Here is a 26,485-nt window from a genome sequence, read left to right as displayed (position 1 = left end):
CATTTTAGGGTTTCACATTATATCGTTAGTCATTTCAACGAACATTTTTTCATCCTGAAAGGGTATGATTCCTCAGTCATTTCACTCTACTTCGTTTCCTCTTTCCAAAGCTGGAAGCTTGTTGTTCCAGCACGTGCCAATGGTTGAAATTGATGGCATGAAGCTGGTGCAGACCAGAGCCATTCTCAACTGCGTCGCCAGCAAATACAACCTCTATGGGAGAGACATAAAGGAGAGAGCCTGTACAATATTGTTTCTGTTTTTTCAACCATTAGTAGGAACAATTTAGGTCCATCCTTGACTGAGCAGGAACGTGGCAGGCGATCCTGACCAATGGCACTACAGGACTTCGTGGGTGTAACTGAGGTCCAGCGGAGCAGAGACCTATGAGGATGAGGAAAGAGTAAACTTGGGGTGGAATCAAGCCAGAGAGCTTGTGTAAGAGGATGTGGTGCATGGATACAGCACAGTGACAGAGGTTTCCAACCATGAATGAACTATGAAGCCAGGAGGAGGGTAGCACCATAACCCCAGAGATTCAGGCTCCTTTGAGCAGGACACCCTCCAACAACTAGAGACAAAGGACAAATTATCTGACTGTCTAGAGGATAATGCCTGGGAAGGGAAGGATCTGAAGGGGTTGATCCTTAAATTCCAGAAATTATTAGAATGATGACCAAGAACTTAACTTATCAACCACTTGACAGTGTTAACAAAGGCTGGTCTTCGAGATGCCAGGATTATCTCAAACATTTTAAGACAGGTGTGAAGCAATCAGATTTACTCAGTGCACCTCAATCTGGGGGTTTGGGGGGTTCTCCTCTCTGTTGTGAAAGGACCACAGGACTGAAATTTAAAACCATGTGAGGAACTCTAGGCAGTTATTCAAAAAGTTAAACGTAGTGTTACCATAGGATTCAGCAATTCCACTTGTAGGTGGGTTTTGACTTGAGAGTCAAAAACACATCCACATGAAAATTTGTGCACAAAGGTCATAGCAGTGTTGTTCATAATATTCAAAAAGTGGAGGCAACACAAAAGTCCGTTAACACATGAATGGATAAATCAGAGGTGGCACATCCAAACAATGGAGGATTTTTAGCCATGACCAAGAGTAAATTACTGATACATGTGACAACATGGGATGAACTTTGAAAAATACAAAATGAAAGAAACCAGACACAAAAGGCCAAGTATTGTATGATTCCAAATGTCTGAAATGATAGATTAAAAAAATAAGTTTCTGCTGTAGACCACTGGGAACTACGTTCAATATCTTGTAGTAACCTTTAATGAAAAAGAATATGAAAATGAATATATGTATGTGTACGCATGACTGGGACATTGGGCTGTACACCAGAAATTGACACATTGTACGTGGTGGTACGTCAATTAAAAAAAAAAAAAACAACCAAGTGTATGAAATGTCCAGATGTTCAAATCCATAGAAACAGAAAGTAGCTGTGTGGTTGCACAGGGCCGGAATGGTGGGGTGGGGCAGGAAATTGGGAGTGACTGTAAGGATACTGGATTGGGTGATAACAATGTTCTGAAAATAGAATGTGGTGATGGTTTCAGAATGTACTAAACACTACTGAATAGTACACTTTAAGGGGTGAAAATGATGCTATGTGCATATATTTCAAGAAAGCTTTTATTCAGAAGAAACTCTTGTAGGAAGCCCTGTTTGGAACAAAAACAACAAACTCACCTGGACTAGGCACTGTGGAGCTACATGAGCTGCGCTATTTCAGGGCACATTTAGGGTGGAGTCGGGAGGGATGCAAATGAGACCAGAGTTGGGCAACAGCACGTGGAGAGGGCTGTGGCATCATGTTCTGTGGGAAATAATTGGAGAAGTGCTGGTATTGGGCACATACGGGGCCCTGGTGGTGTGTCAGGATGGGGGAGGAAGGGGGCAGGACTGGGGTCTCTGTGCCAGGACTCTCTCTGGACATGGCTGAGGTGGTGCCAGAGCATCACGTGAATTGTGCACAGGACACAGCCCAGCAGAGGTGGCAGGCCCTAGCTGTGGTCTCAGGACCGCCTGGGGTGATTTCACCTGTTTCTCTCATGCTTGTGACTCTGGACGGGTCACCGATGTGCTCTGTCCCTATATGTGGTTGTGTGTATAACAAATATATTAGGCATATGTCTACCTCAATGACTTGTTCTAGAATGACGTGTTAAAATTAATAAAAATCATGGCTGGATGACTTCTGTATTAACACTACATCCAGTGGAGTGAATTACTTTACTACCTCCTGATGCTCAATTCTTATCCATTCTTAAACTATAAAACTTAAGGTAGGAGCCATTGGACAGTTCAGTCATTTGTCTTTCGGGATTGATATGTACGCAGAAGGTATGGTGGATTTGGGTGAAATGATCATGTTTTTGCCACTATACCCACCAGGTCAAAAAGATGCCAAGATGGCCCAGATCCGAGAACAAACCATTTTCTCCCTGCATTTGAAAAAGTAAGGGGACTGTTCAGTGTCTTTTAGCAGTGAGATCAGAGGACCAAGGGAAATAGAGCCTGGCATTCCAGACACAATATAGGGTACCCGTGAAATGTGGATTTCAGGTAAACGATACATCTGTATGTTTCCTGCAAATGCTTAAGACATAACTTACACAAATTTTATTATGTCTGAAATTCACGTTTAACCGGGTGTCCTGTCTTTTTTCTGCAACCCAATACAGAAAGCAGTCAGAGATCCAACAGATCCAACTTCCTTTTAATGGCTCCAGCTCTCTGGTGTCCCCAAAGGAGAGGTTTTTCATCTGCCTTAGTCCTTAGATCCAGTTCATGAAAACCTTACAGCAGTTTTTGGTTTTTTTTTTCCCCAAAAGCCATACTTCCCTGACTGGAGGTTAAATTTTGTGTTTAATCTCTAATTGCCAACCTTGAAAAGGACACAGATACCATTTGTATGTGATCAGTAGATGACGCATCATTTTTTTTTTTAATCTACCATGGAATCCTTGGCCCTGAACACTGCGGGAGAAACTGCTCCAACTGGACTCTCCCCTCTTCAGAGAGGAGGAGCTAGTCAACTGGAACACGAGCCTATAAACCCACGTGGAGATGGCACTGAGTTACTGGGCCAAGTGGCAGAGGGACTCTCATAAGGTGAGTACTGATTTTATGCCTCTTCATAAAGAGCCTCGCATCTTCACTTCTAGGTCACCAGAAACTCCTTTAAAATGTGTCTTTAGCACAAGAAAAACTCTGCTTTATGCACACATCGTGGCTTCTTGTTGTTCTCAAGGGGACAGTTCGAGTTGTTTATTCAGTTAGTGTTGGATACATCTTTACAGAAATGTCAAGATGAAGAATTCAGAAAAGTAGGCATGAGAATTTCAGTAAGAGAAAATTTCAGTAACGATAGGAGGAGAAAAAAAGAAGAAGAATGTTTTGGACAATCCGAGGAGATGACCAGGGAGTGAGAGAGTGTAGGTGTTCATGGTGAAGTTTTTTCTCTGTAGACGTGGTCAACACAAAGCAAGTGCGAATCGTGATCTGGTGATGCTCTGTGGGCTGTGGAAACTCTCAGTTAAGATTTATCACAATCAAAATAAGTAAGTCAGGACGTCAGGAGAAGTAGGTTTTAATTCCGTCTGTGCAATGATTATTCAGCTGGCAAGTGCCTCTCTCCCTCTGGGGTTCAGCCAACTCATGGCAAACATGGACATTGGCCAGAGCAAGGTTTATGGACCTTGGTCCTACTGACATTTTAGGCTGGGAAATTCTTTGTTGTGGGGAGCTGTCCTGTCCACTGTCTTTTTTTTTTTTTTAACTCAATAATATTTATTTTAGAATTTGAATTAGATTTAAGGAATGAAGTAGACAATAGTGTTAACATATATATATTTTCTCAATGTGCAAACCTTACTCCTCTTACATGTCTGCAGTGACAGTTTGTTTACAAATCTTACAAGCAATCAGCATTTCATCAATACTGTTAACCCAGTGAAAATTAACAGCCTCGCTTTTTCTTTTCATTTTACTTTGTACTTGTAGAAAGAACACAGTGTGGGGGACGTTCCTTCCTCATCTGGTGACAGTAGACTAGGGTGCTACTACTTGAGGAAAAATGCTATATTTTATAAAATACTCTGTTCTGGGAGGATTACATCATACAGTAGTGAGCTCCATCCCCCATGGGTGTTCCCAGCTAAATACCCAGTAAAAGGATCTGTCAGTATAACATGGTTGATGAAAAAGCTGGATGAAAGGCAGACTGACTGCTGGTGGACAATCAGATGCACATGGAAGACAGCCCCTCCCACCCCCTCCCCCACCTACATCAGAGGCACCTCTGCTCTCTACCCAGTGATGGGGAGACTTCCTTCCAGTTTTAACAACCCCAAATTTCCCCAGATGTCCTCCAGGGAGGGGGGAGGGAGAATCAGCCCAGCTGAGAATCACTGGTTTACATGACTTCTCAAACTCCCAAGTCAGGGAGTCATGGAGGGAAAACCAGGTACTCACAGAAGCAGGTGAGTAGTTTTTTAAAGCACAGAGATTGACGTAGCTGGAAGGCGCAGGTCATTGGAATCGAAATGTAAGAGTGAACAACGCACTGTTGTAAGTATTAATATTGGGGGAAAACAAAGGTCTGGCTTAAAGGCTCCTCCCAGACTCCCAGGGCCCACATCGGGGTGGGTTCCAGCCCTGCCCTCGTTTTAGTCCTGGGTGTGGATTTCCATGAAACGTCACTAGCTGGAGTTTGACTGAACATGTCGTTTAACCTCTGAGCCACGGTTTCATGAACTGAAAAACAGAGATAGTAACTATTTCGTGGAGCTGTTGAGAATTAAAGGTATAATGTATTTAAAAGGGTTAGCACTGGGTCAGGACCACTGGGAGGTTTTCAATAAATATTAGTTCTCTAATCCTTCCCCCTCCCTAAGACCCACCCATGCGTTCTTATGACCGACTCAAAGCTCTCAGCCTGCCAGGACAGCCAGATTTGGCCCAGTGGAGACTGGTCAATGGTTTGGTGCATTTTTCCACAGCTGGCTACAGGGGATAAGAATTTGGGTCAAGGAAGACATTCCAGAGACCCTTCCAACCCTGCCATGACGGAGGCAGACCCTCTTCTGCTGCATTGTTGGTGCCGTTCACCACGTGTCATATGGTGCGTTTTGCTTCTGTGGTTTTCGTCATTGTTCATTCATTCATTCATTCGTTCATTCATCCAGGTTTAGAGAAACCAGGAGACGGCTGTCATGGCGGGGAAGCCCTTGCTTCACTACTTCGATGGACGGGGCAGGATGGAGTGTATCCGGTGGCTCCTGGCTGCAGCTGGAGTGGAGGTAGGTCCTGAGTTCATCTTAAGTTGGATCAAAACTGATTGAAAGCATCTTTCTCACTTAAGCTAGGAGACTTTTCTTACTAAATGATCTGCTAAGAGTTTTGTATTTAAAAACATTATCACTTAGTAAGAGATGAACAGATAGGACCTAAATTGTTATTAACTATCTTGTTATCAAAGGGAATAAACAAACACTTAAATTAAATTTGAGAAACTAATCACCTTGTGTGGGCATTATTTGGATTTTGAGTTTGAAAACCATAAAGTATTATTTATGACATTGATACAACAGTTAGAAACACTAACATTAAATATCAATTAACCATTATAAATGTGTTCAATGTGATAATGTATTCTGGTTACTTTCAAAATTATTCTTGTGTTTTAGAAATATGTATTGGAGTATTTAAAGGTGAAATATTTAATATCTGAGATTTGTTTTGAATTATTCCAAGGGGGAGAGTGGATAAGCATATAGATGACACAGGATTGTGTTGAGTTGATCATTACTGAAGCTGGTTGATGGGTCCAAGCAGGTTCATTATAATTTTTTGTTTATATTTGTGCAAGTTTGAAATCTCCATAATAAAAAACAAGAATATGAGGAAATAAATGTTATAATGTTGCTAAAGTTAAAATATAAACCAAAAATATGTAAGGGGAAGATTGTAACAAAATACCTGTTAGGTTTAATACATTCATTCAGCAATGATTTTTGTTGGGCACCCTTAAGTGCCAAGTTCTGTGCCAGGTCCTGGAGACACACGGATGAACAAGACAGACACACTCCCTGCCCTCAGGCAGCTTACACTCTAGTGAGGATGCAGACAAGCAAATACGTGATGAAGAGGAGGGGCGGGAGCATCTAGGAGGACACTCAAGCATTTCACAGTGTTCAGCTGCCATATTCTCTGTAGCAAATGTGGGACTCTGTTGAGTTCTGCCCTCTAGAGGTGTGAGTGGGGAGGGGGTCATGGACAGACTCTGGACATCTGGTCCCTCGCAGGGGAGCAGTAAAGGAGGGTTTCAGGAGAGGTGGCGTCCCATGAGGGGAACCTCTAGTGTGCTCCCTTAGATTTCTACCAACATGTTTCCCTGAGCCTAGGGATTGCACAAATGCATGGGTCGTTGGCTTGGTCCTGTCTCAAATTCATGAAGAAACAAGTACACAGAAAATGAAAATAGTGCCAGACTAGTGTGTTTAATTTCTATAAATCAACAACCAACAGTTTTCACTGTGGTCCAGCGCTGGGGTTCAAGGATGCATTCACAGCCCCTGGGCAGGATGAGCTCAGCACAGCAGGGGGAAGGAGGGGAGACCCTGAGAGCACCCCAGGCCTCCTCTCGTCCGGTCCTGCCTGACTGAGCAGGGTGGGGACAGGGCTTCCCAGAGGCTCCTGGTCAGGACTTTTGGGTGGTCCTCACAACCCCATCCATCTCCCTCAACCTCACAAGCTACATCCCACCAGCCAGCCCCATCCCACCTTGACCACCCTCCCACAGAGACCACCCACCATCCGTTACGCTGTCCTGAGTTGAGCACTTTATAGATTGTTGCCCACACACCTCACTGTCTGTATGGTCTGACCTACGGGATCATGTAGATTGAAAATAGTGTCCCACTGAGCAAGGCAGAAACCCCCAATTCCCACACTTTTCACCATCAAGACCCCTTTCTAAATAAAAAGTTGAATGCAGGAGGTAATATACAGCAGTATCTATAATATATACCCATATTAGTGGCATTTTGAGGTCACTGGCCCCATGCTGGGGGACACCCAATACCCTGTCCTGACCTCACAGGGAGAGAAAGGCTTCCCAGAGATATTAAAACTCCACAACTAGAGAACTTCGCAGCCCCTTCCCTCCAGTATATCCCCCTCCCAAATCACGACCTGATTATTGACAGAAGTGGATGCAAGGTGGAGGTGGATTGAACCTTCAAAATGAGCAATTATGTGCTGCATCCCATGCTTTTATTTTGGTGGCTCTAATCTAAGTTTCCTGATGGCCAGGATCACTCTCCTCTGTGCATCCCTGCCAAACTCAGAAATCTTACCTTCTCCATAGTCTGTACCGGACAGGGCCATTCAAGTTCAATAATGCTATGCCATGAATTAACGAGAACTCATTGACTCTTTCTGCTTTTCAGTTTGATGAGAAATTTATAGAAACTTCAGAAGACTTGGATAAGTTAAGAAATGGTAAGTCCAAGAATCTAAATTCCTCTAATGAGAGTATCTAGTAGAAGTCAAAAGTTCCAATTTTAACACCAGCTATGCCATGTGTGGGCACGGTGGGAGTGGGGCCAGTGGAGGGGGAGAAACGTGGTAAAGGTAGGGGGTGGGGCTCCTTGAGCAGGTCTTGTAACCCACTTAGGGTTAGGATGGGCTGGAAGTCTGAGTATTTGCTAAAGGAATTTTGTCCCAGTGCCCAAGAATGCCCAGTCTTCAATGTCTCCTGCCTTTCTGCACCCTGAGTGAGCTGTATGCATTCAGGATCCCACACAGCCTTCCCACCCAGGGACATGCAAGCACATGCTTTAGAGAGAAGAGAGGAGAAACAGGCCCAGCAGCTCCCTTGAATTCTTTTCTCTGACGGGTTTGGCAAGGCAGTGTCGTAGCAACACAGCAGACTGAGGCAACCAGGTGGTGCTGAATTAGAGGCAAGACCGAGTGAGTGTGTGAGGAGGGAGATAAAGGGCCAGGCCCGCAGCGGTGGGGCTGGGAAAACACGCCTCCCTGCTCACCTTCCAGGGGTGGGATCTGAAGAGCACAGAAGACACTCTACACAGGAGTCTCTCTTAGAACTGGCCTTCATGCCATGAACCCTGTGAGACTTCCTAGGCGAACTTCCCATTTGACTCGGCAACCAGCTGGTGGACCCTCTTTCATATTCTTCCTGAAAAAACCATGAAGGAAAAAATCAAAACATAAAAATACAGGAACCTACCATGATCCAAATGGGAAATATTCAGTCATTTCAGCAAACATTTTGATTCATAAAACATTTCCCTCCACTTCAATAGTATGATTCCTCAATCATTTCACTCTACTTCGTTTCTTCTTTCAAAAGATGGGAGTCTGATGTTCCAGCAAGTGCCAATGGTTGAAATCGATGGGATGAAGCTGGTGCAGACCAGAGCCATTCTCAACTACATCGCCAGCAAATACAACCTCTATGGGAGAGACATAAAGGAGAGAGCCCTGTACGGTATTGCTTCTGTTTTCTTCATCAACAGTTAGTGGGAACAATTCAGGTCCATCCTTGACTGAGCAGGAACGTGGCAGGCGATCCTGACCAACAGGGCGATAGGACTTGGTGTAACTGAGGTCCAGCGGTGCAGAGACCTATGAGGGTGAGGAAAGTGTAAACTTGGGGTGGAATCAAGCCAGTGAGCTTGTGTAAGAGGATGTGGTGCATGGATACAGCACAGTGACAGAGGTTTCCAAACACGGATGAACTATGAAGCCAGGAGGACGGTGGAATCATGGCCCCTGGAGTGCAGGCTCTTTTGAGCAGGATACCCTTCAACAGCTAGAGACAAGGGACACAGTATCTGAGTGTCTAGAGGATAATGCCTGGGAAGGGAAGGATCTGAAGGGGTTGATACCCACGTTCTAGAAGTTATAAGAATAATGACCTGGTACCTAATTTATTGGGTCTTTATAAGGACTGGCTACTTGACAAGGGCTATCAGAAGTTGAGCCCAGGATATTAGGGTTATAGCAAGCATTTTGATACAGACTGAGTCATGCAGATTTAACACTACAACCATATGGTGGAGGGTGGTCACCTCCCTGTTGTGATGGGACCACATGATTGAAATTCGAACCATTCAAGGAACTGTGACAGTTACTGAAAAGGTTACAGATAGAGTTACCATCTGACTCTGCAATTTTACTACTCAAGAGATTAACAACACAATAACACTGAAACTCAACACAAAAGTTCACAGCAGTGTTGTTCATAATATTCAAAAAGTGGAAACAACACAAATGTTCATTAACTGATGAATGGATGAACAAAAGTTAGCACATTCACACAATGGAATATTATTCAGCCATGAAAAGGAATGAAGTCCAGCAGCATGCTACAACATGGATAAACCTTGAAAATGTTCTCCTATGGAAAAGAAACCAGACACAAATGACACACATTGTATGATTCCATTTGTCAAGCATGTGCAGAACATTCATATCCTTAAAGCCAAAGTAGTTCAGTGACTCCAGAAGCTGGTAGAGGGAAGAATGTTGAATGCCTGAAACAGCACTCAGCATCTCTTTTAGTAGTGATGGAAATATTCTGGGATTCGAGTGTGATGGTATAGAATTCTGTGACTTTACAAAAAATCACACAAAGTTACACTTGGAAAGGGTTACATTATTGTATAGGAATTTTATTTCAGTAACACTTTTACTTAAAAACAGTCTTATAGGAAGCCCTGTTTGGAACAAAAACAACAAACTCAGCTGGACTAGGCACTGTTGGAGCTGCATGAGGAGCTGCTCTATTTCAGGGCATATTTGGGGTGGAGTTGGGAAGGATGCAAATGAGACCAGAGTTGGGCAACAGCACGTAGAGAGGGCTGTGGCACCATGTTCTGTGGGAAATAATTGGAGGAAGTGCTGGTATTGGGCACATTCAGGGCCCTGGTGGTGTGTCAGGATGGGGGAGGGAGAGGGCAGGACTGGGGTCTCTGTGCCAGGACTCTCTCTGGACATGGCTGAGGTGGTGCCAGAGCATCACATGAATTGTGCACAGGACACAGCCCAGCAGAGGTGGCAAACCCTACGTGTGGTCTCAGGACTGCCTCGGGTCTCAGGACCACCCATTCATGCTTGTGACTCTGGATAGGTCACCAATGTGCTCTGTCCCTATAAGTGGTCATGTGTATAAGAAATATATTAGGCATGTGTCTAAATCGATGGCTTGTTCTAGAATGAAATGTTAAAATTAATTTAAAAATTATAGCTGAATGACTGCTGTATTAACATTTCACCCTGTGGAGTGAATTACTTTACCACTTCCTGATGCCCAGTTCTTATACTTTCTTAAACTCAGAATGACCTTGGTCACTTTGTCTATCAGGATTGATATGTACACAGAAGGTGTGTGCGATTTGGGAGAAATGATCATGCTTTTGCCATTGTGCCCCCCTGCGGAGAAAGATACCAAGTTGGCCCAGATCCGAGAGAAAACAACAAACCGCTATCTCCCTGCGTTCGAAAAAGTAAGTGCAAAAAGTTCCGAGTTTTTGGCATTGAGATCAGAGGACAAGAAAAACAGAGCCTGGCATTCCTGGGGTGTCGACCTTCAGTTCTGTGAACCTTCATGTGGAACCCTGACTCTCTGGGCACTTTATAAAAATACACTGTCAGGAAGAATTTTATCAGTTTTACCCGTTACAATTTTTCAGCAAAGTTTCAATTTGCTGGGACCCAACCTGGAATTTGATACGGATGGAATGTCGTGGGTGTGCTTAGAGCTTGGGCTGCGGGGGCTGTGAGAGCCACATAGACCTGCAGTAGGGGGGTCCCGCAGGACACGGTGCAGGGCTTCTGGTCCAAGAGGAGCGATGAAAGCAACACATTAGAAAGTATTCGGGTACCAGGTGCAGGGAGACACGAGACCAGGTGCCCGTCAGGAGAGTGTGCAGTGCTTCTGGGGTGGATGAGACGTACCTAGAAAGATACACCCCACTCCCCAGTGCGGAGCAGACGGGGAAGCGGGGCTGGGGAGACGGGAGGAGGGGGGAGCCAGCCTGACTGCCCCTGTGCCCTGATCTGACCCCTCAATTCCCAGGTGTTGAAGAGCCACGGACAGGAATACCTTGTGGGCAACCGGCTGAGCCGGGCTGACGTGCACCTGGTTGAGCTGCTCTACTACGTGGAAGAGGTGGACCCCAGCCTTCTGGCCAGCTTCCCGCTGCTGAAGGTGGTCCCCCCCTTGGCCCTCGGCGGGCAGGCCCACCTCCCCCTCCTCGCAGCTGCTCTCTGGGCTCTGGGGCGGTGACGTTAGGGTCCCCGTCACTGTCCAGGCCTCGCTGCCCCCAGATCTCCAGAAGTAGGTCCCCGGCCCTGGTCTTGGGCGTGGGAAGATCAGGTCACACCAGGGACACTGGAGGGGGACACCGCCCCAAGGAGACTGACTGGCCTTTTACAAGGAGAGACCAGGCCTGGGTCTGTTCCATCGCAGTCTCTGTCGTCATTTCCCTCTGCTTCCCTGTGTCCCAGGGGTGTCCTCCTGCCCCTCACCTGAGTCTGTCTGAGCGGGTCCCCCACCATCTCATCCCCGACCCCCCAGCCCCTGTTCTGTCCCTCACACGTGCTTTCTCTCTCCCCGTCTCCCTCCCTCTCTGAGCACAGACTGCTTGACTGTCTGGTTTACCTGCTATAGTTTCTGTTTTCAGCCCCAGCCCTACCTTCCCAGATCTTCCTTTTCCTGCCTTGAGATCTTGGAACCTTCCCCTGGGTTGATTTCTGACAAACACTAAGTTCCTCGTCTTGCACGAGAGGGTTCACCTGCAGGATTTCCGTGTAGGAGGAAGTTGGAGAGACTGGAGCTGAGTGATGTCTGTCCCCAGGAGGCGTCTCTGGGGAGATGCTACTGCGCTGTTATCTTCGTGCGTCACTGGGTGTCTGTCCAGGCTCGTCCTGGTGCTGGCGGAGGGGCCTGGGCTGGTCCTGGGCTGGGAGGGTCTCGGGGTCCCTGGCTTCTGCTGGTGACGGTGCTGGTCTTGGCTCCATGCTGAGCTGTGCTCTTGTGCATTGCAGGCCCTGAAAAGCAGAGTCAGCAATCTCCCTACCGTGAAGAAGTTTCTGCAGCCTGGCAGCCAGAGGAAGCCTCCCTTAGATGAGAAAAGTTTGGAAAAAGCAATGAAGATTTTCAGAATTAAATAAAACAAGCATGGCTGCCCAGGACATGCAGAATCCGTCTTCTAAAGCTTTCCGACAATGAAATGTTTACCTAAATGTACATCCTGGTTATTTTGAAGGCTAATAAACTTTTCCAAAGTGTAAGCGCTAATTTCATTAGAATGCAGAATTAGTTGCAGAACAACCTCTTTTGTTTTGTTCATGTATAAAATCATGATCTCTTCCTAGAATGTGTCTTGGACTTACACATAAATAAAAGGACCAAAAAGTATGACAGACTCTTTGATTTGCTCAAAAAATTGTCAGGTAACAGGCATCACGTACCCTGTGGAAAGGAGTTGAGTGTAAATTTTCATCTGACATTCCCAGTGACACAAAATAGCCTTTTCTTTTTGCGTTCTGCTGCCTTTCTGATTCATAACCTAAAAGCCTTTTTCTCTCTTTTTTTTAGGGAACCTTTTTTCTTCCGGTAATTATTCTTTTTTTCCTATTCAATTACAGTACTCATATTTATTTTATATCTAATATGGGACATTCAGTGTTCCTGGCACTCAGGAACTAATGATAAACAAGCCATATCTAGTGTCTGTGCTCAAGGAGGTTATTCTAGTGAAAAAAACAGCAAAATGGGTAATTCTCATCCCAGTTCACGCCTACCCTGTATCTTGTGTTCCGAAAGACGCTGTTATGAATGACCACAGATGTAGCAGTTAAAAACAATGGAAACGTGTTCCATCAACGTTCTGCAGTCTCTTTATGTGAAATCAAGATGTGAGCAGGGCCATGTGCTCTCCGGAGGCTTGGGGAAAGATGCTTCTGCCCTCTTCCTAGCTTCTGATGGTTGCTGGGGACCCTTCCCTTGAAGATGGAGGCTCCAGTTTCTGCCTCCCTTGCCACACGGTTTCCTTTCTGGGTGTGTAGGTCTCCATGCAGAACGCCGGCTTCTCATCAGGGTATCAGGAATCGGACTTGGGCCCACCTCAATTCAGCACGACTCCCTTCTAACTTGATGGCATCTGCAAAGATCCCATTTCTAGACAGAGTCACCCACACAGGCGCTCAGGGTTAGTTCTTCAACATACCCTCTTGCGAGGACACAACTTAATCTACAACACCCCGAGCTAGGGGGTGAGACAGTGCTGAGCTTGCCCCTAATCAGGACGGCGTTACCCAAATCTTTGGGTCCGTCAGCTTCTCAAGGAGGGGAGTCAGAAGCGAGGTTTGCAGGAGAGAGGAGTAGCAGGCAGGGAAGGAAGTGGGCGAACTTCGGTTGGGCAGCAGGGGTGCGATCCAGGCAGGAGGTCAGCAGGGAGACCGAGCGCGGATACGTGTGAGGAAGGGGACGCCTATGGGTGTGGCGGGGCCTTGAAGCACAAGGAGGGAGGGGCGGTGATGAGAGGACATGGTAGAACACAGCCGGCACCCGGAGGACTTTGAGTCTCATGGCAAGAAGCCTGGGTTTCGTCCTAAGGAAAATAACCACTGAGGTGTAGCCACACACCCTGCTTCAGCAGCCTGAGGTACATATAATAAAAGTCACATCTTTTAAATATTAATTTTAAGTCATGCAAGCATCCATCTCAAGAGTAGCAAGAACATTCTCTCCGCTGGAGTCTCTTTGCCGTGTTAAATCCAGAGCTTAAATATTCAAGGCGTCAAGCAGACCTACCCACAGGAAGTCCACCTGTCCTCTGCTGGGACACGTGCTCTTCGCTGCCCTCTGTCGCGTGGAGTCCTGTTGTCCCACAGACTCCCTGACTCAGGGAGGTTGCATTGAAACACTGGCCACCATTGGTCCTCGGGCTCTGCAGCTGCAGAGCGGAGTAAGAGGAGGGTATCCTCCTTGCCGTCACTCAGGCCTGGAACCTCCAACTGTAGATGGAGATCCGGCGTCATCTCCCCCATGTGTCATGGTGCGGGAGGACCTGGGATAGAGTGATTTCCAGCCTCAGCCACCTTACTCAGCCTGTAACCCAGACTCCCCTGGGGAAATGTGGGATCCATGGGGTGGAGCCTAGGGTCCCAGTCCTGACTGCCCATTTTCACAGCCTGAGCTTCCTCCCAGTTGAATGGGGGCAGCAGACAGAGGCACGGGACACTTGTGTCTTTTATGTCTACCCACTGTTAGGTCAACTCAGGCCAGCAGATGTGCTGAGCGGACCCCCTGGAGCATTTACCTGCTCTCTCTCCAGCTCTAGAATCCTCCAGGGCTTTACCAGGAGGCAAGACCTTTGTTATCAATCCCTCTAGTAATTTATTTTTTTAAAAAATTTGTTTTGCAGGGGGAGGTAATTAGGTTTATTTATTTACTTATTTTTTAAATCAAGGTACTGGGGAATGAACCCAGGACCTCGTGCATGCTAAGCACATGCTCTAACACTGAGCTATGCCCTCCCCACCAGCAATATATTCGTATACCCTTGCTCTGAACAGAGGTTCTCAACCTCATCACATCTCGCCTTCTCCAGGCCGGAACATATATTTTATAACCCCTTTTTATTATCCTGAAGTGAACTGCATGATACTGACCTCTTTGTGGCTTTGTGGTGCTGTGAATACAAGAAGACATCACCTTAAATCAAAAATCATGGCTGAGGAGAGTTTAATGAAATACCTGCTTACAAAGCTGGGGGTGGGGTTAAGACACCGCAAGGGAAGGTGGTACCTCTGGGGCCTCCGCTTCCCTTCCCTTCCACAGGACAAAGTCAGAAAGCAGCAGAGGAACCCAGGAATGCACTGAGTCACAGGCACAGGAAAGGGCCACCCAGACAGAATCTGATGGCCCTCCTGGAGGAAGGCCCCCACTGCCAGCCCGCACAGCCCAGAACGCACAGACGATTTACAAATATCACGAATGATTAGATATTACCACAATGGTGTGTGACTGGTTTGCACTATGGCTTTATCCATTTTTATGCTATACATGGCTTATTTAGAAAATAAAGGGAAATATTTTTTTAATTTTGAGTATATAAATGGATTTATATACTGATTTATATTTACTATACCAGATGTTCAATATTTCGAATACCAATTCCTGGGTAATCTGTGCCATAAACAGATAAAGATATTTGTTAAAAAGCAATTTACATTTGGTATTTGATTTCTACACCAGCCACCATTTTCATGGAGAGATTACACACACATACACACACACATATGTAGAAATTAATTTCTCTGACTGTCCTGTGGGGATTGGGTCAACATTTGAGCTATTATATACAGCAACTTGCCAATTTTCCAAAACCTTCTTGAAGAACTTATCTGTATCAGAAACATCCTGCTACGCAACTTGGACAAGGGAGTCGTATGTCAGCACAACCTTAATCTGCATTGACCGTGATCCCTCTTGCCTCCGACCTGTTGTCCACAATGTTTGCTCACCTCCCCTCTGCACTCTGCAGCTGTGTTTGAATATGTTGTCCTTTGAAACCTTCAACATAGTTGCAACATTCTAAATCAACATACAAACATACGCAATAGCAAAAATATTTAGACTCTGACTCAAAAACTGATAAAAAAAAAATCTTAAAGATTATGGTTCCAATAAATAATATTTAAAAGATTTTACTCATTGTTTTATTCAATAAATGTTTACTGAGCTCTATGGTACATATGAGAGCATTTTCCTGCTCAAACAATGAGTAAATAAATCAGTTTAAAAAGTTAATTATGCTTACTGATGAATGCCATGCGGAAAATAAGAGAGCAGTGTGATGGATGGCAGTGGGGCAGTGGTTAACATAGTGGTCAGAGCAGACTAAGTCTTGACAGAGAGGAAGAAGCTAGCATAAGAAAACCCAGGAAAACAGGATCTTAACCAGTGAAGACGAGGGTCTGGGTCAGGAACGACTTTGCTGTGCGTCAGGCGCAGTAGGCAGGCATGTGTTGTGAGAACACGGTGGGGAACCATGAAAGGGATCTAACTGCTATCTCTTGTCTCACTTCTCAGGAGAACCTACCCCGGTCTGGCTTCTGTCCCAGCACCCACTGACAGAGGTCAGAGTGGTAGGCCTGGGCCTACCAGTTATCTCCTGCTGTATAACAAAGCACCCCAAAGTTTAGTAACTTAAAGCAACAAACATTTATTATCTAAGACAATTTCTGAGGGTCCTGGATCTGGGAGCAACTTAGTTGGGTGGTTCTGGGTCAAGATCTCCCAGGCGGCTGCAGTCAAGCCATCAGCAGGGGCTGCAATCATCTGAAAGCTCAACTGGGGATGGGGGTGTCCACTTCCAAGATGATTCACTCACATGGCTGCTGGCAGAGGCCTCCGTTCCTGCCATGTCTGCTTCTTCATAGGGCTTGAATGTCCTCATGGCAGACCAGCTAACTTCCCCCAGAGCAGGTAGTTCGGGAGAGCAAGACAGATCCAGAAATGTCTTTTATGACCTAGCTTTGGAAGTCACACTTCTGATGATAGCAACAGATTGAGGAGATCACTTACGATGAGAGAGAAGGGAGGGAGCCAGGAGCTTGAGGAGGAAGCACCTGGGAACTGTGGCATCACAAAACCAGGAGACAGGAGACAAGGGTGAGGGCTGCACGCTGAATTAGGTAACACCAGGCTGCTCTGGCCTTCTGAGAGCAGTGGGTGCTGGGACAGAAGCCAGTCCGGGGTAGGTTCTCCTGAGAAGTGAGAGAAGAGATAGCAATTAGATCCCTTTTGAGAAGTTTTGCTCCCCAAAAAAGGCAGTGGGACAGTAGACTTCATCTGAGATCTAGGAAAGAAAGGGAAGGTTAAGTAGGTTAGGCTCAGTTTCATCTGCAATGGTGGGAAGTCACCCAAGAGCAGCTGAGGCCGGTACCACCAGGGCCATAGAGGTTCCTAAAGCACCGAGATGCTGGTCACCAGGGTGTGGGGGGGCTCCATCTAGTGCTCAGCCATGGCATTGGTCAGACCAACTTCTCAGAGTAGGTTGCAGGAAGCACAGACCGTCCCAAACAAGGTGAACCCAAACCGACCTACACCAAGACATGTTATGATTAAAATAGCCAAAGGTAAAAATAAAGAAGATGCTAAAGGCAGCAAGATAAAAACAGAGTTAGTTACAAGGGAACCTCCATAAGACTATCAGCTGATTTCTCTACAGAGCAATCTGTTTGCTGGAACAGAGAAATTACTTTTTCTTAAGTCTTAAATCCACATTGGAGTAAACTGTCAAAAGAGCATCTAAGAACTGCTGGCTGAAGGCTGAGTTGGAACGGTCTCCACACTTCCCCTCGACACTTCTTTCTTACTCCGTCATCTCTTCACCTCCATCCATCCTTCCCTCTGTCTGGTGTCCTCTTCCATCATCCAACTCTATGATGCAGCATGGAGTGATGATGTCACCAGCCAAAGAGCCCTGAGGATTGCTGGCGGCCACCAGAAACTAGAAGAGAGGCATGGAACTGATTCTCCCTCAGAGCTTGCAGAAGGAACCAACCTTGCTAACAACTTGATGGACTTCTGGTCCCCAGAGCTGTGAGAGAATGAGTTTCTGTTGTTGAAGACACCTAGTTTGTGGTAATTTGTCACAGTGGCCACAGGAAATGCCTACAACTACTTTGCAATAAACAAGCTTAAATAAACCCAACAACAGAGGCAGTCTCAAAATGATTATGCTGAGTTGGGAAAAGCAGACAAAAAAAGAGCACTTATTGTATGGTTCTGTTTATATAAAATTCTAGACAACGCAAACTAATTTATTGTGACAAGCAGCAATAAGTCTGGCTTTCTTCCATGACATTTTTCCTGGATGAATATGGTACTTAGGGAGGTATGGTTTTACACTATCGCTATTTGAAATCAAGCATAGCTTGAACTAAAGAAGAAGAACTTGTCTGCTTCTGCACCAAAAAAGGAGGAAGAGAAAGCTGAACACCAGTCCCAGTGTGTGAATGTGCCAAACGAAATTAATTCGCTTTCTGAAGTCTCGTAGATAAGTATGTTGGTGATAATTTGTCAAACTCATAAAATAAATGAATTGTAACATAATGTCGTAAAAAGGATGGGGGCCAGCTCATCCCTTTAATTGGGGCTACTAATGGCTGGTGTAACTCCCTGAGAAGGTAAGTGTGGATCAAAACATTTTAACAGAATCATTTAAACATATTCAGGGAGCTTTCTTCTTAAACTCACCAAATCATTTCAAAACCAAAAGCAACCCTAGAATAGTGGGACTACTTGCCTCTAATATTGTGTTTTATAAATGGATATTTTTATGCTAAGCTTTCTCGAAATGAAGCTTTCAGTACAAGAATGTATTCACATACATGCTCCACGCACATACACACATGTGAAGAAAATGTGTACTAAACTCAGTTGGGTGTATCGCACTTAATTGTGAAGTTCCATGTTTTAAGATCCTTTGACACTTTAAAGACATTAAGTGAACATATAATACGTCACTGGGATTTCTTGAAGAACTGATTTTGCGTAATTTTTTGTAGTGCATTTTGAATAAATTAACGTGTTTGTTCATCTAGCTACCATCCGATTATTTTTCACAAAGCATTGTTTTCCACTGTCAGAAACAATTTAGTTCCTAGTAACTGTGATCTTCCTACAAGGAGACTGAAGCACAGACCTTTCCAAATCAGACCCATGTGTTCTCGGACAGCATCTTTATGGGAGCAAAGCAAACCTCACCTTACGTCCTAGGCAGGATGTAAAGATTTTCCATAAACTGGAAAATATATATATTCAATATCTAAGGCCATATAAAAATGTACTGTGGGCGAGGTTATTAGACTGGCTTTTCTGGAGGGAAATGTCTTTACTCTTTCTCTTAAAGTACCCAAGAGTCCACATGACTAAAACCCAGTTTCAGTGGACCACACAGAATGGAGGCATGATGCCAAGACAATTAGAGACAAAATTCTAGAATGTAGGCTGAGGATTAAAAAAAAAAAAAAAATCAAGGCATGCAGTTACTGGTCTACTTAATTCCTTTTATTCTTATGCACTTTAAACAATGGATTAGTTCCTTTGATTTTTGTGACTTCAAAGGCACATTTGAAAGCTGTAAAATTGGTTTACTTAGCAGGTTTGCCTCCCTGACCAAGTTCTTCTGGCTAGAATGAGATAAATGCACAACAATTGTTTTTAATTCCTCCTTTTCTGCAAATAGGTGGAAAGAATTGTGATCAATGTCCTTAAGAGTCTACTGAGACTTTTTCTTAAGCTTCCTTTTGACCTCAGTGAAAAAGAGATTTGGAAGTGCATAGTTACAAAAGGAAAGAGAGAGCTAGAAAAAGCTAGTGGAAGATGGTAGTCTCTTAATTCTGGTTTATTAAGCATTAAGTATTAAAGCTCTGTTTGGTGTCATTGGTCTGACGAAGTCAATACTTTCTCTTAAGCAAACAAGTCCAGTTGCTAAAATCCAGCAATTATTCTAGAATGTGTTTACTGTGTGCCCAACACTTAAGTCCCAGGTACTAAAACTACTTCTAATTTTTTTCTGTTTATAATAAACTTGTAGCTTTAATGAAAGCCGCAACTGCATGTCGAATTGTTTAAAATTAATTAGCTATATTGATCTGGTTGTACTTTTGCCAAATACTCTTATTTCTCTCTCACCTCAAATTTTTAAAAAAATGTACAAATTTGAACATGTGGACGAGGGATCTACCATTACATCTCACATATATGTATATTTTATTTTAAATATAAACATGTGAACATACAATATCAAGAATATATTTCTAAATAAATCAAAACCTGTTTTCCACATTTGATATTTTCATTCTGAGTTTATTTGACTTCTTTATAGGTTTCTTTTGGTTAACTGTTTAATTGACATCAAATTTCCTATAAATTAGGGTCCCTTAGTTATGATTTGTACTTTTATATAATTGTAAGTTCTGCAAATTATTATTGAATGATGATACACCTTTTCAGAGGTAACCCATGTATCTTCTAGCTTCATTCCCTTTTAGGAGATAAACAGTCCAATAAAATACAAGGTCAAGACATTTTGACTTTAAATAGTTAACCAAGGCAACTAATTGAGACACTGGCATTCAGAATACACTTTTATTTTTCAGAACTATTAAACATTGCCAGTCTTGCTATTCAGAATAAATCCTATCCCGTCATCCTTCTGGGATTCTAAAACTGTGAGATGTATTAGAGCCTCAGAAAACATTAGGAACAACAGACTTTTGAGTCTGAAACGTAATGTTCCTTCCATTCCTTGTAATGCAAATGCATCTGCTTTATGGTTTGTTTCCTTTTAATAATTGATATTTCACTGATTGTTAACATTGATTCTAAGCTGCGTCCCCTCTGAAAAGGGAACTTTGTTACATGTGGATTTAGGGATGAATCCGTTCACAAATTCACAAGTGCAAGAATTACTTTCTATTTTTCTAACTGAGTTTAATTCCTATTTTGAGTCCCCTTCCATCAAAGGTACAAACTATATCTCAGACAGTTCCAGTCTCCTTTCCAACACCCCCCTGCCCCATATTTTCCCCAGGGTTGTCTCTAAGTCCCCCTGCACAAGGAGAGGCCATCCTGTCCTCAACAGGAGACTACCTAGACCTCCTCATCCTCGCTGAGTCTCGGGGACAGTCTTGCAGGAAACTGCTGCGCCCTTTATTTGAATTTTTTTTGTCTTTTGAACTTAAAGCTGTGCACTGGTTCTTCTGCCTTGCTGGGATGCTGAGAACCCAGAGGCGATCATGAGCCCATCGGCCTAGTCACAGCACCTTGACCTTTCTACTCAATGCTTTTGAGTCATTCTGAGTTTGCAAGACACAGGCAGTGCTTCCCAGGTCCTCAGGCACCCTACCACACAGGGATCCTGGCATTTCTTAGCTTGCCTCCTCCAGCATGTGCCTGAGCTCATGCGAGGAAAGAGAGAGGTCTCCTCTCGTGGATACTTCAGGATCTAACTTCCCTTCCTTCCCCTCCATCTCTCTGCACACATTACGTGCTTTATCTTATTTAAAACCCTCAGTAACCCATGAGATTGGTGTTCCTATCCCCATTGTACAGATGAAGAAACTGAGGCGCAGAGAGGTTACTTATGAAGGTCAAACCCAGACCAAAAAAGCTAAATTTTTTCATTGCTTTTCTTCTGTAAGTTCCAGGAAAGCGATGAAGGTTATAGATTCAGTTGAGACAGAGTCACAGTTCAGACAGTGTCCGCAGGGCTTGGAGTCATTAAACCTGAATTCAGAAGGCTCATTTGGGTGCAGCATTGATCACATCATTCATCTCTAAAGCTGGAGTGAACACTGTCTCTAATCTCCTCATGATTCAGAAGTCAAGTCACATCAGGGCCCTTAAAACTTTAATCTGTTATGAATGACATCAGCTTTTGCTGAGCAATTAAAAATACTTTTTATGATGGGAAACTTCATAGATTTAAAAAAGTAGAAAGACTAGTATAATAAAACCCACATGCCCATCACCCAGACACAGCAATTAGCCACAAAAGGTCACTTATATTTCTACCCCCGCCTCCGCCACAACTGGATTAATTTGAAGCAAATCCCCAAATCAGAATACTTCATCCACAAATACTTTGACATTCGTCCCTAAAAGATAAGGATTCTTTTTGAAAAACATTCCATAAAATCATCATTATAACTAAAAAATTAACAGTAATTCCCTTAGAGCAAATGTTCAGTCATGGTTCAAATTCTCCTAATTATGTCATATTTTCTAAAACAATAACTCCTGCGTTAGAACCAGAAACCAAAAAAAGGTCTATGTTTTGCAATAGTTTGAAGAATCTCTTAAATCTCTTTAACCTATAAGTTCTCCGTGCCTCTTTGATTTTTAATGCAATTTATACATGTTCTTATGGAAATGTAAAAGCAGAAAGTCATTTGAAATGTGTGGATCAGTTGAGCTGGAGAACAGTGCTTCTCAAACTTTAATGTGTATATAAATTCCTGGGGATCTTAAAATATGGATTCTGGGGTGGTGCCTGAGATGCCTGCATTTCTAACACCCACCCCCCCACCACAGAATCTGTACGTTGCTAGTCCTCTCTGAAAATAGCAATCCGATCAAGTTCCATATCATAAATGTTGCTGATTTTGCTAATTCCATCCCTGACGTGTTTATTGTGTTTCCTATGAATTGATATCTAGAGGCTTGACTGAACGCCAGGTCACTGCTTGTTGATACTGAGAGCATTCAAGGATGGGGCAAACAATGATTAACTAAGGAAGGGAGGGAGGGAGGAACGAATTCATTCACACGGCTTCTGTTCATTTCGTTCTTATCAGCCAAGTATTGCATTCACTTACATTTGCCTCAAGAATATTAAGAAACAGATCATTTTCTTTAAATGTATGGAACAATCTCATCGTTACTGACATAAGAACATATCATTCACTACCAAAAATATACCTGAATATAAGTTTATATTCACAATTTAAAGATTTAAAAATCTGTAAACCCCACAAAATTATTTTCAGTGACTCCTAAATGGTCTCTTGGATCCAAAAGTGAAAAAGCAGGGAGACTTCTTCAAACTTTCGGCCAGTCCACATGGTTTGACGTGAAAACAGCCAGCAGCCCTGGTGACCTGACACTCATTAGGAAGCCCTGTATTCTGTTTCAGCTTTGACAGAAGCACCAATTTCTCTAGAAATGCAGATGTCTTATATGAATGCAGCTTAGAACATGGTTTATTATTTAGATATTCTGTGCAATGTACCATTTAATCTGGTGGTGCGGGAGTCTGAAGAAATTTAGGGGAAGGTAGTATGTTTAATACTAGAATCTGAAGAAATCTATTAGACTGTTCTCAGGAAAAAGAGAACATAGATGCATACAATTTTAGGGGGTTCCTATAAGCCATTAAATACATACTTGGATTGTAGGACCCCTGGTTGAGAATTTCTGCTATAATAAAAGCAAAAGCCTTTGTGAAAAGGTCATCACTGTTTTCCTAAAATTCCTTTGTTTTGCGAACAAAATAAAACACAATTGTTACAGAGAACAGAATGCTGGTTGCTGGGAGATCGGATTTGGGGAGTGGGCAAAATGGGTGAAGGGGGACTAGAGGTACAAACTTCCAATTATACAATAAATAAGTCCTGGGGATGTAATGCATAGCAGGGTGACTACAGTTAATAATACTGTATCACATTTTTGAAAGCTGCCAAGAGAGTAAATTTTTAAAGTTCTCAGCATGAGAAGAAAATTTTTTGTAACTTTACCTGGCGATGGTGCCAGATGGTAACTAGACTTATGTGGTGACCATTTCACAATGTATACAAATACTGAGACATTATGTTGCACCATGAAATGAATATCATGTAATACGTCAATCATACCTCAACTCAAAAATCTTTTGCTTTGACTTTTTAAAAAACTTTAAATTATAATTTTGAAAACGTGTGGAGCAAAGTACAAAGAATGTTATAGTAAATAAACATGATTCCACTACAGAGCCTGAGCAAATTAGAAATATTTTATCATATTTGCTTTTAATTTTTATTTTTAAAAAAACCACAGGTCATATATTCATCTAATCTTCTTTTAAAAAATAAAACATTAACAGATAAATCTAAAGTTCAGTTGGACCATCACCCCATCTCCACTTAAGTAACCTCTGTCCAGTCAGTCCAGCCTTCATATTTTTTTTATGTTTATATGTGTGCTCACTGACTCATGTGCCTTTTGAAATAATTTCTAGAAATGGTTCCTTTTGCAGATCATTGCATATTTTTCCTCCTTACACTCAGTAAGAGGCTTTTGAGATCTAGCCATGTTGAGATGAGCAGATGACAGATGGACAGGTGATGAGAGTGGAGACAGGTGGGTAAGGAGAGAGGGGGGTGAAGAGAAAGGAGAGAGAATTGTGTTCATTCTTTTCTAATTATTTCTTAAATCTCAACTCAATTTGTTGCTTGACAGGTAGATCTGAATAAAACATGATAAAACACACAGGAGACGATGGGAACCCAAAGTCTACCTTTCCAAAACACTGCAGGTTCTTTGGTGGGGACACTAAATGTCTTTTAGCATCAAAAAAATTCTTTTGACTTGAACTTGTCATGTCTTCTTCCAATGACCAAATTTTTTTCAGTAAAAGGCCAATTTTGAGCCACATGAAGCCTTCTCTTGGGTCTTCTGATTCCTCATAGTTTTTATATTCAGCGTTGGCACCATCATAGCTAGTCAGAACTAGAGGAAGTTTCAGTAGTCAATATCCCCCTTCTGTGCCTGAAGTTTCCTTTTGACGTAAGTCATAGCGAATTTTCCTCCTTGAGCACATATAGCTTTGCCCAAATGGCTGTGCTCTGTTTATCTTTGGAGCCCCTGCGGTTCCCTAATGTAGCCCCTCACATGGTGAGCCTTCAAGCATAAGAAAAAATTGACAAAAACACATCATTTTGGTTAAAAAAAAAGTTCTGGTGGGAAAACTTTTCTGTGTGATCTGGCAAAACTCAGTCGACTCTACCAGAGAATTCTTCAGATTGTATCCAGTCTGAAGAATTCCCATATATCCCACGCTCCTCCAGGTCCACACCCAGGCTGTGAGCCTCTGGGCCTGGGCTGGGCCCACAGCTGCCCTCTCCCTGCTTCCCCAGCAGCCAGTGGGGCCTAAGGTAACAAATGAACAAATGCCCTTGTTAGAATCTGAGATTGGGGCCCACTCTCTGAGCTCCCAGACCCTGGCCAAACCAGACAGTTAAAAGAGCCTGGAGTTCCTGACAGGAGAAATTTTTGGAGAAATTGAAATCATGAACATATGGCTATTTAAAAAAAAATCACACTTCATAATAATCTTAAGTAATCTTTAAGTTTAGGGGAAAGTACATTGGGTGAAGCTTTGTTTTATTTATTGGTTACCCCTATCTGTAGTCTCACAGTGGTTATTAACTTTGAAATATGACTTCTTCCTATAAAAGTTATTTAAATACAAATTAGGCATTTACTGAGATGAGAATATCTACCATGTAGTGGGTTTGGAGAGAAGGGAGTCTAGCCCTGGTTCTTCCATCCTGTAGCTGAGGGACTTCAGGCAAGTCACTTAACCTCTCTGGGCTTTCCAAGCATCAAATGAAGGCTTGGCAAAAGAAGAGCACCGATATTTTAATGTCACTGTTGCCTTTTTTTTTTTTTTTTTTTTTTGAAAATATAAGACAAAGAGAAAGAGAGAGATCCCTACCACCAATTCCCTGTCTGGACCAAGAAGGGTTTTTGGAACATAGAATAAGAGGAAGTGGAGAGAGAGTCTTAATATTGGGCATCCTTGAGCAGACTCAGGGATAACTTAATTTGTAAAAACAAGAGCAAGGGTGGGGGGAGGGAGAAACCCCCTCCCCCAGGTACACACTCCTCCTCACACAAAGACTCTTTTTAAATATAGAAAGTGCCCAATTCTACCTTCTGAACGCATGTTTCTGCTCATTAAGACATAATCACAAGGAAAAGAGTTTGTCTACTAAACACCTGCTCGATCTGAGAGAAAGGGCCGAAAAGGAGGACGAATTTTTTTAGCTTATCCATTATTTCCTAGTTTTTCTACAATGAGTTCCTATAACTTGTGTAATAATATTGAAAGTATTTGGTAAGTGAATAAGGGGAAGACAGATTTCTTTTTTCTTTGCATCTGTCCTCTTTGTCTACTAAAGATGGCAGATTTCCCTAGACACTGAGATGTTTCTTTCTCTTGGATTTGAGACTTGTAATTAACGTTGGTCTTCGAGGTTTAGGAAGGAGGGCGCTTGACAGCCCGGTTTAACATTATTTAATATAGAATATTCAGAAATGACAACCAGGGAACTATGTTTCAGTCTCTTTTCTTAATAGTTTTTATTATTCCAAATTACAAAATTTTTAAACTTTTAGTTATTTTGTTGTTGTTGTAAAGGGGGTAGAATAGAATTGTTGGGAAAAATACTATTTTTCCAGTTATGTGTTGGTTTTTCCATCTGTAATCATGATAGGAAATACAACAGAAAAACTCATTGTGTATAAAATTTACGTTAAAATTGTACTATGCAAAACGTACACATTCGATTTGTGGATATGTTTTAAAGAGAAAGTATCCAGAAGTTGATTGGGAACCATCTAACAATAAAACTGAAAACCAAGACAAGTGAAAAACAATCTTGACAGCAGCAAGAAATAAACTATACCTTGATTTATGTTTCTTTAAATAATGCAACAGAGGTCTTTTGAGTTCACTCAGTTCTATTGTTAGATTGTGACCAAGTCATTTCTGAGATTGGCTGCAACCTAATTCCTCTGAGTCTAAGCCTCTTGGGTTTAAAAAGAGAATATATAATGGAATGATCAGAAAAACATTTGCATGTCCTTGA

General features: G+C 43.1%; 1 protein-coding gene and 1 long non-coding RNA gene across 2 annotated transcripts; one reads left to right on the top strand and one right to left on the bottom strand.

Moving 5' to 3' along the window:
* Positions 1–3,055: 3,055 nt before the first annotated feature.
* Positions 3,056–12,473, top strand: LOC105099534 (glutathione S-transferase A1). Its single transcript, XM_064476580.1, has 7 exons — positions 3,056–3,136; positions 5,212–5,325; positions 7,477–7,528; positions 8,400–8,532; positions 10,416–10,557; positions 11,130–11,261; positions 12,101–12,473. The coding sequence occupies exons 2-7, from the start codon at positions 5,239–5,241 to the stop codon at positions 12,224–12,226; spliced, it is 672 nt and encodes a 223-aa protein (XP_064332650.1). The 5' UTR covers positions 3,056–3,136; positions 5,212–5,238; the 3' UTR covers positions 12,227–12,473.
* Positions 4,573–7,512, bottom strand: LOC135318633 (uncharacterized). Its single transcript, XR_010376922.1, has 2 exons — positions 7,384–7,512; positions 4,573–4,780 (listed from the first exon to the last, which is right to left on the bottom strand). It is a non-coding gene; the product is annotated as an uncharacterized LOC135318633 (long non-coding RNA).
* Positions 12,474–26,485: the final 14,012 nt, after the last annotated feature.

The sequence above is a fragment of the Camelus dromedarius genome, chromosome 19 (genome assembly GCF_036321535.1).
Source record: "Camelus dromedarius isolate mCamDro1 chromosome 19, mCamDro1.pat, whole genome shotgun sequence".
Classification (NCBI taxonomy): domain Eukaryota; kingdom Metazoa; phylum Chordata; class Mammalia; order Artiodactyla; family Camelidae; genus Camelus; species Camelus dromedarius.
This window is presented reverse-complemented; position numbering and strand designations above follow the sequence as displayed.

Coding starts and splice junctions, on each gene's coding strand:
- LOC105099534 (XM_064476580.1), top strand. CDS start 5,239: ATGGCGGGGAAGCCCTTGCTTCACTACTTCGATGGACGGGGCAGGATG. Junction 7,529..8,399: donor CTTGGATAAGTTAAGAAATG/GTAAGTCCAAGA, acceptor TTCTTTCAAAAG/ATGGGAGTCTGATGTTCCAG. Junction 11,262..12,100: donor CCAGCTTCCCGCTGCTGAAG/GTGGTCCCCCCC, acceptor TGTGCATTGCAG/GCCCTGAAAAGCAGAGTCAG.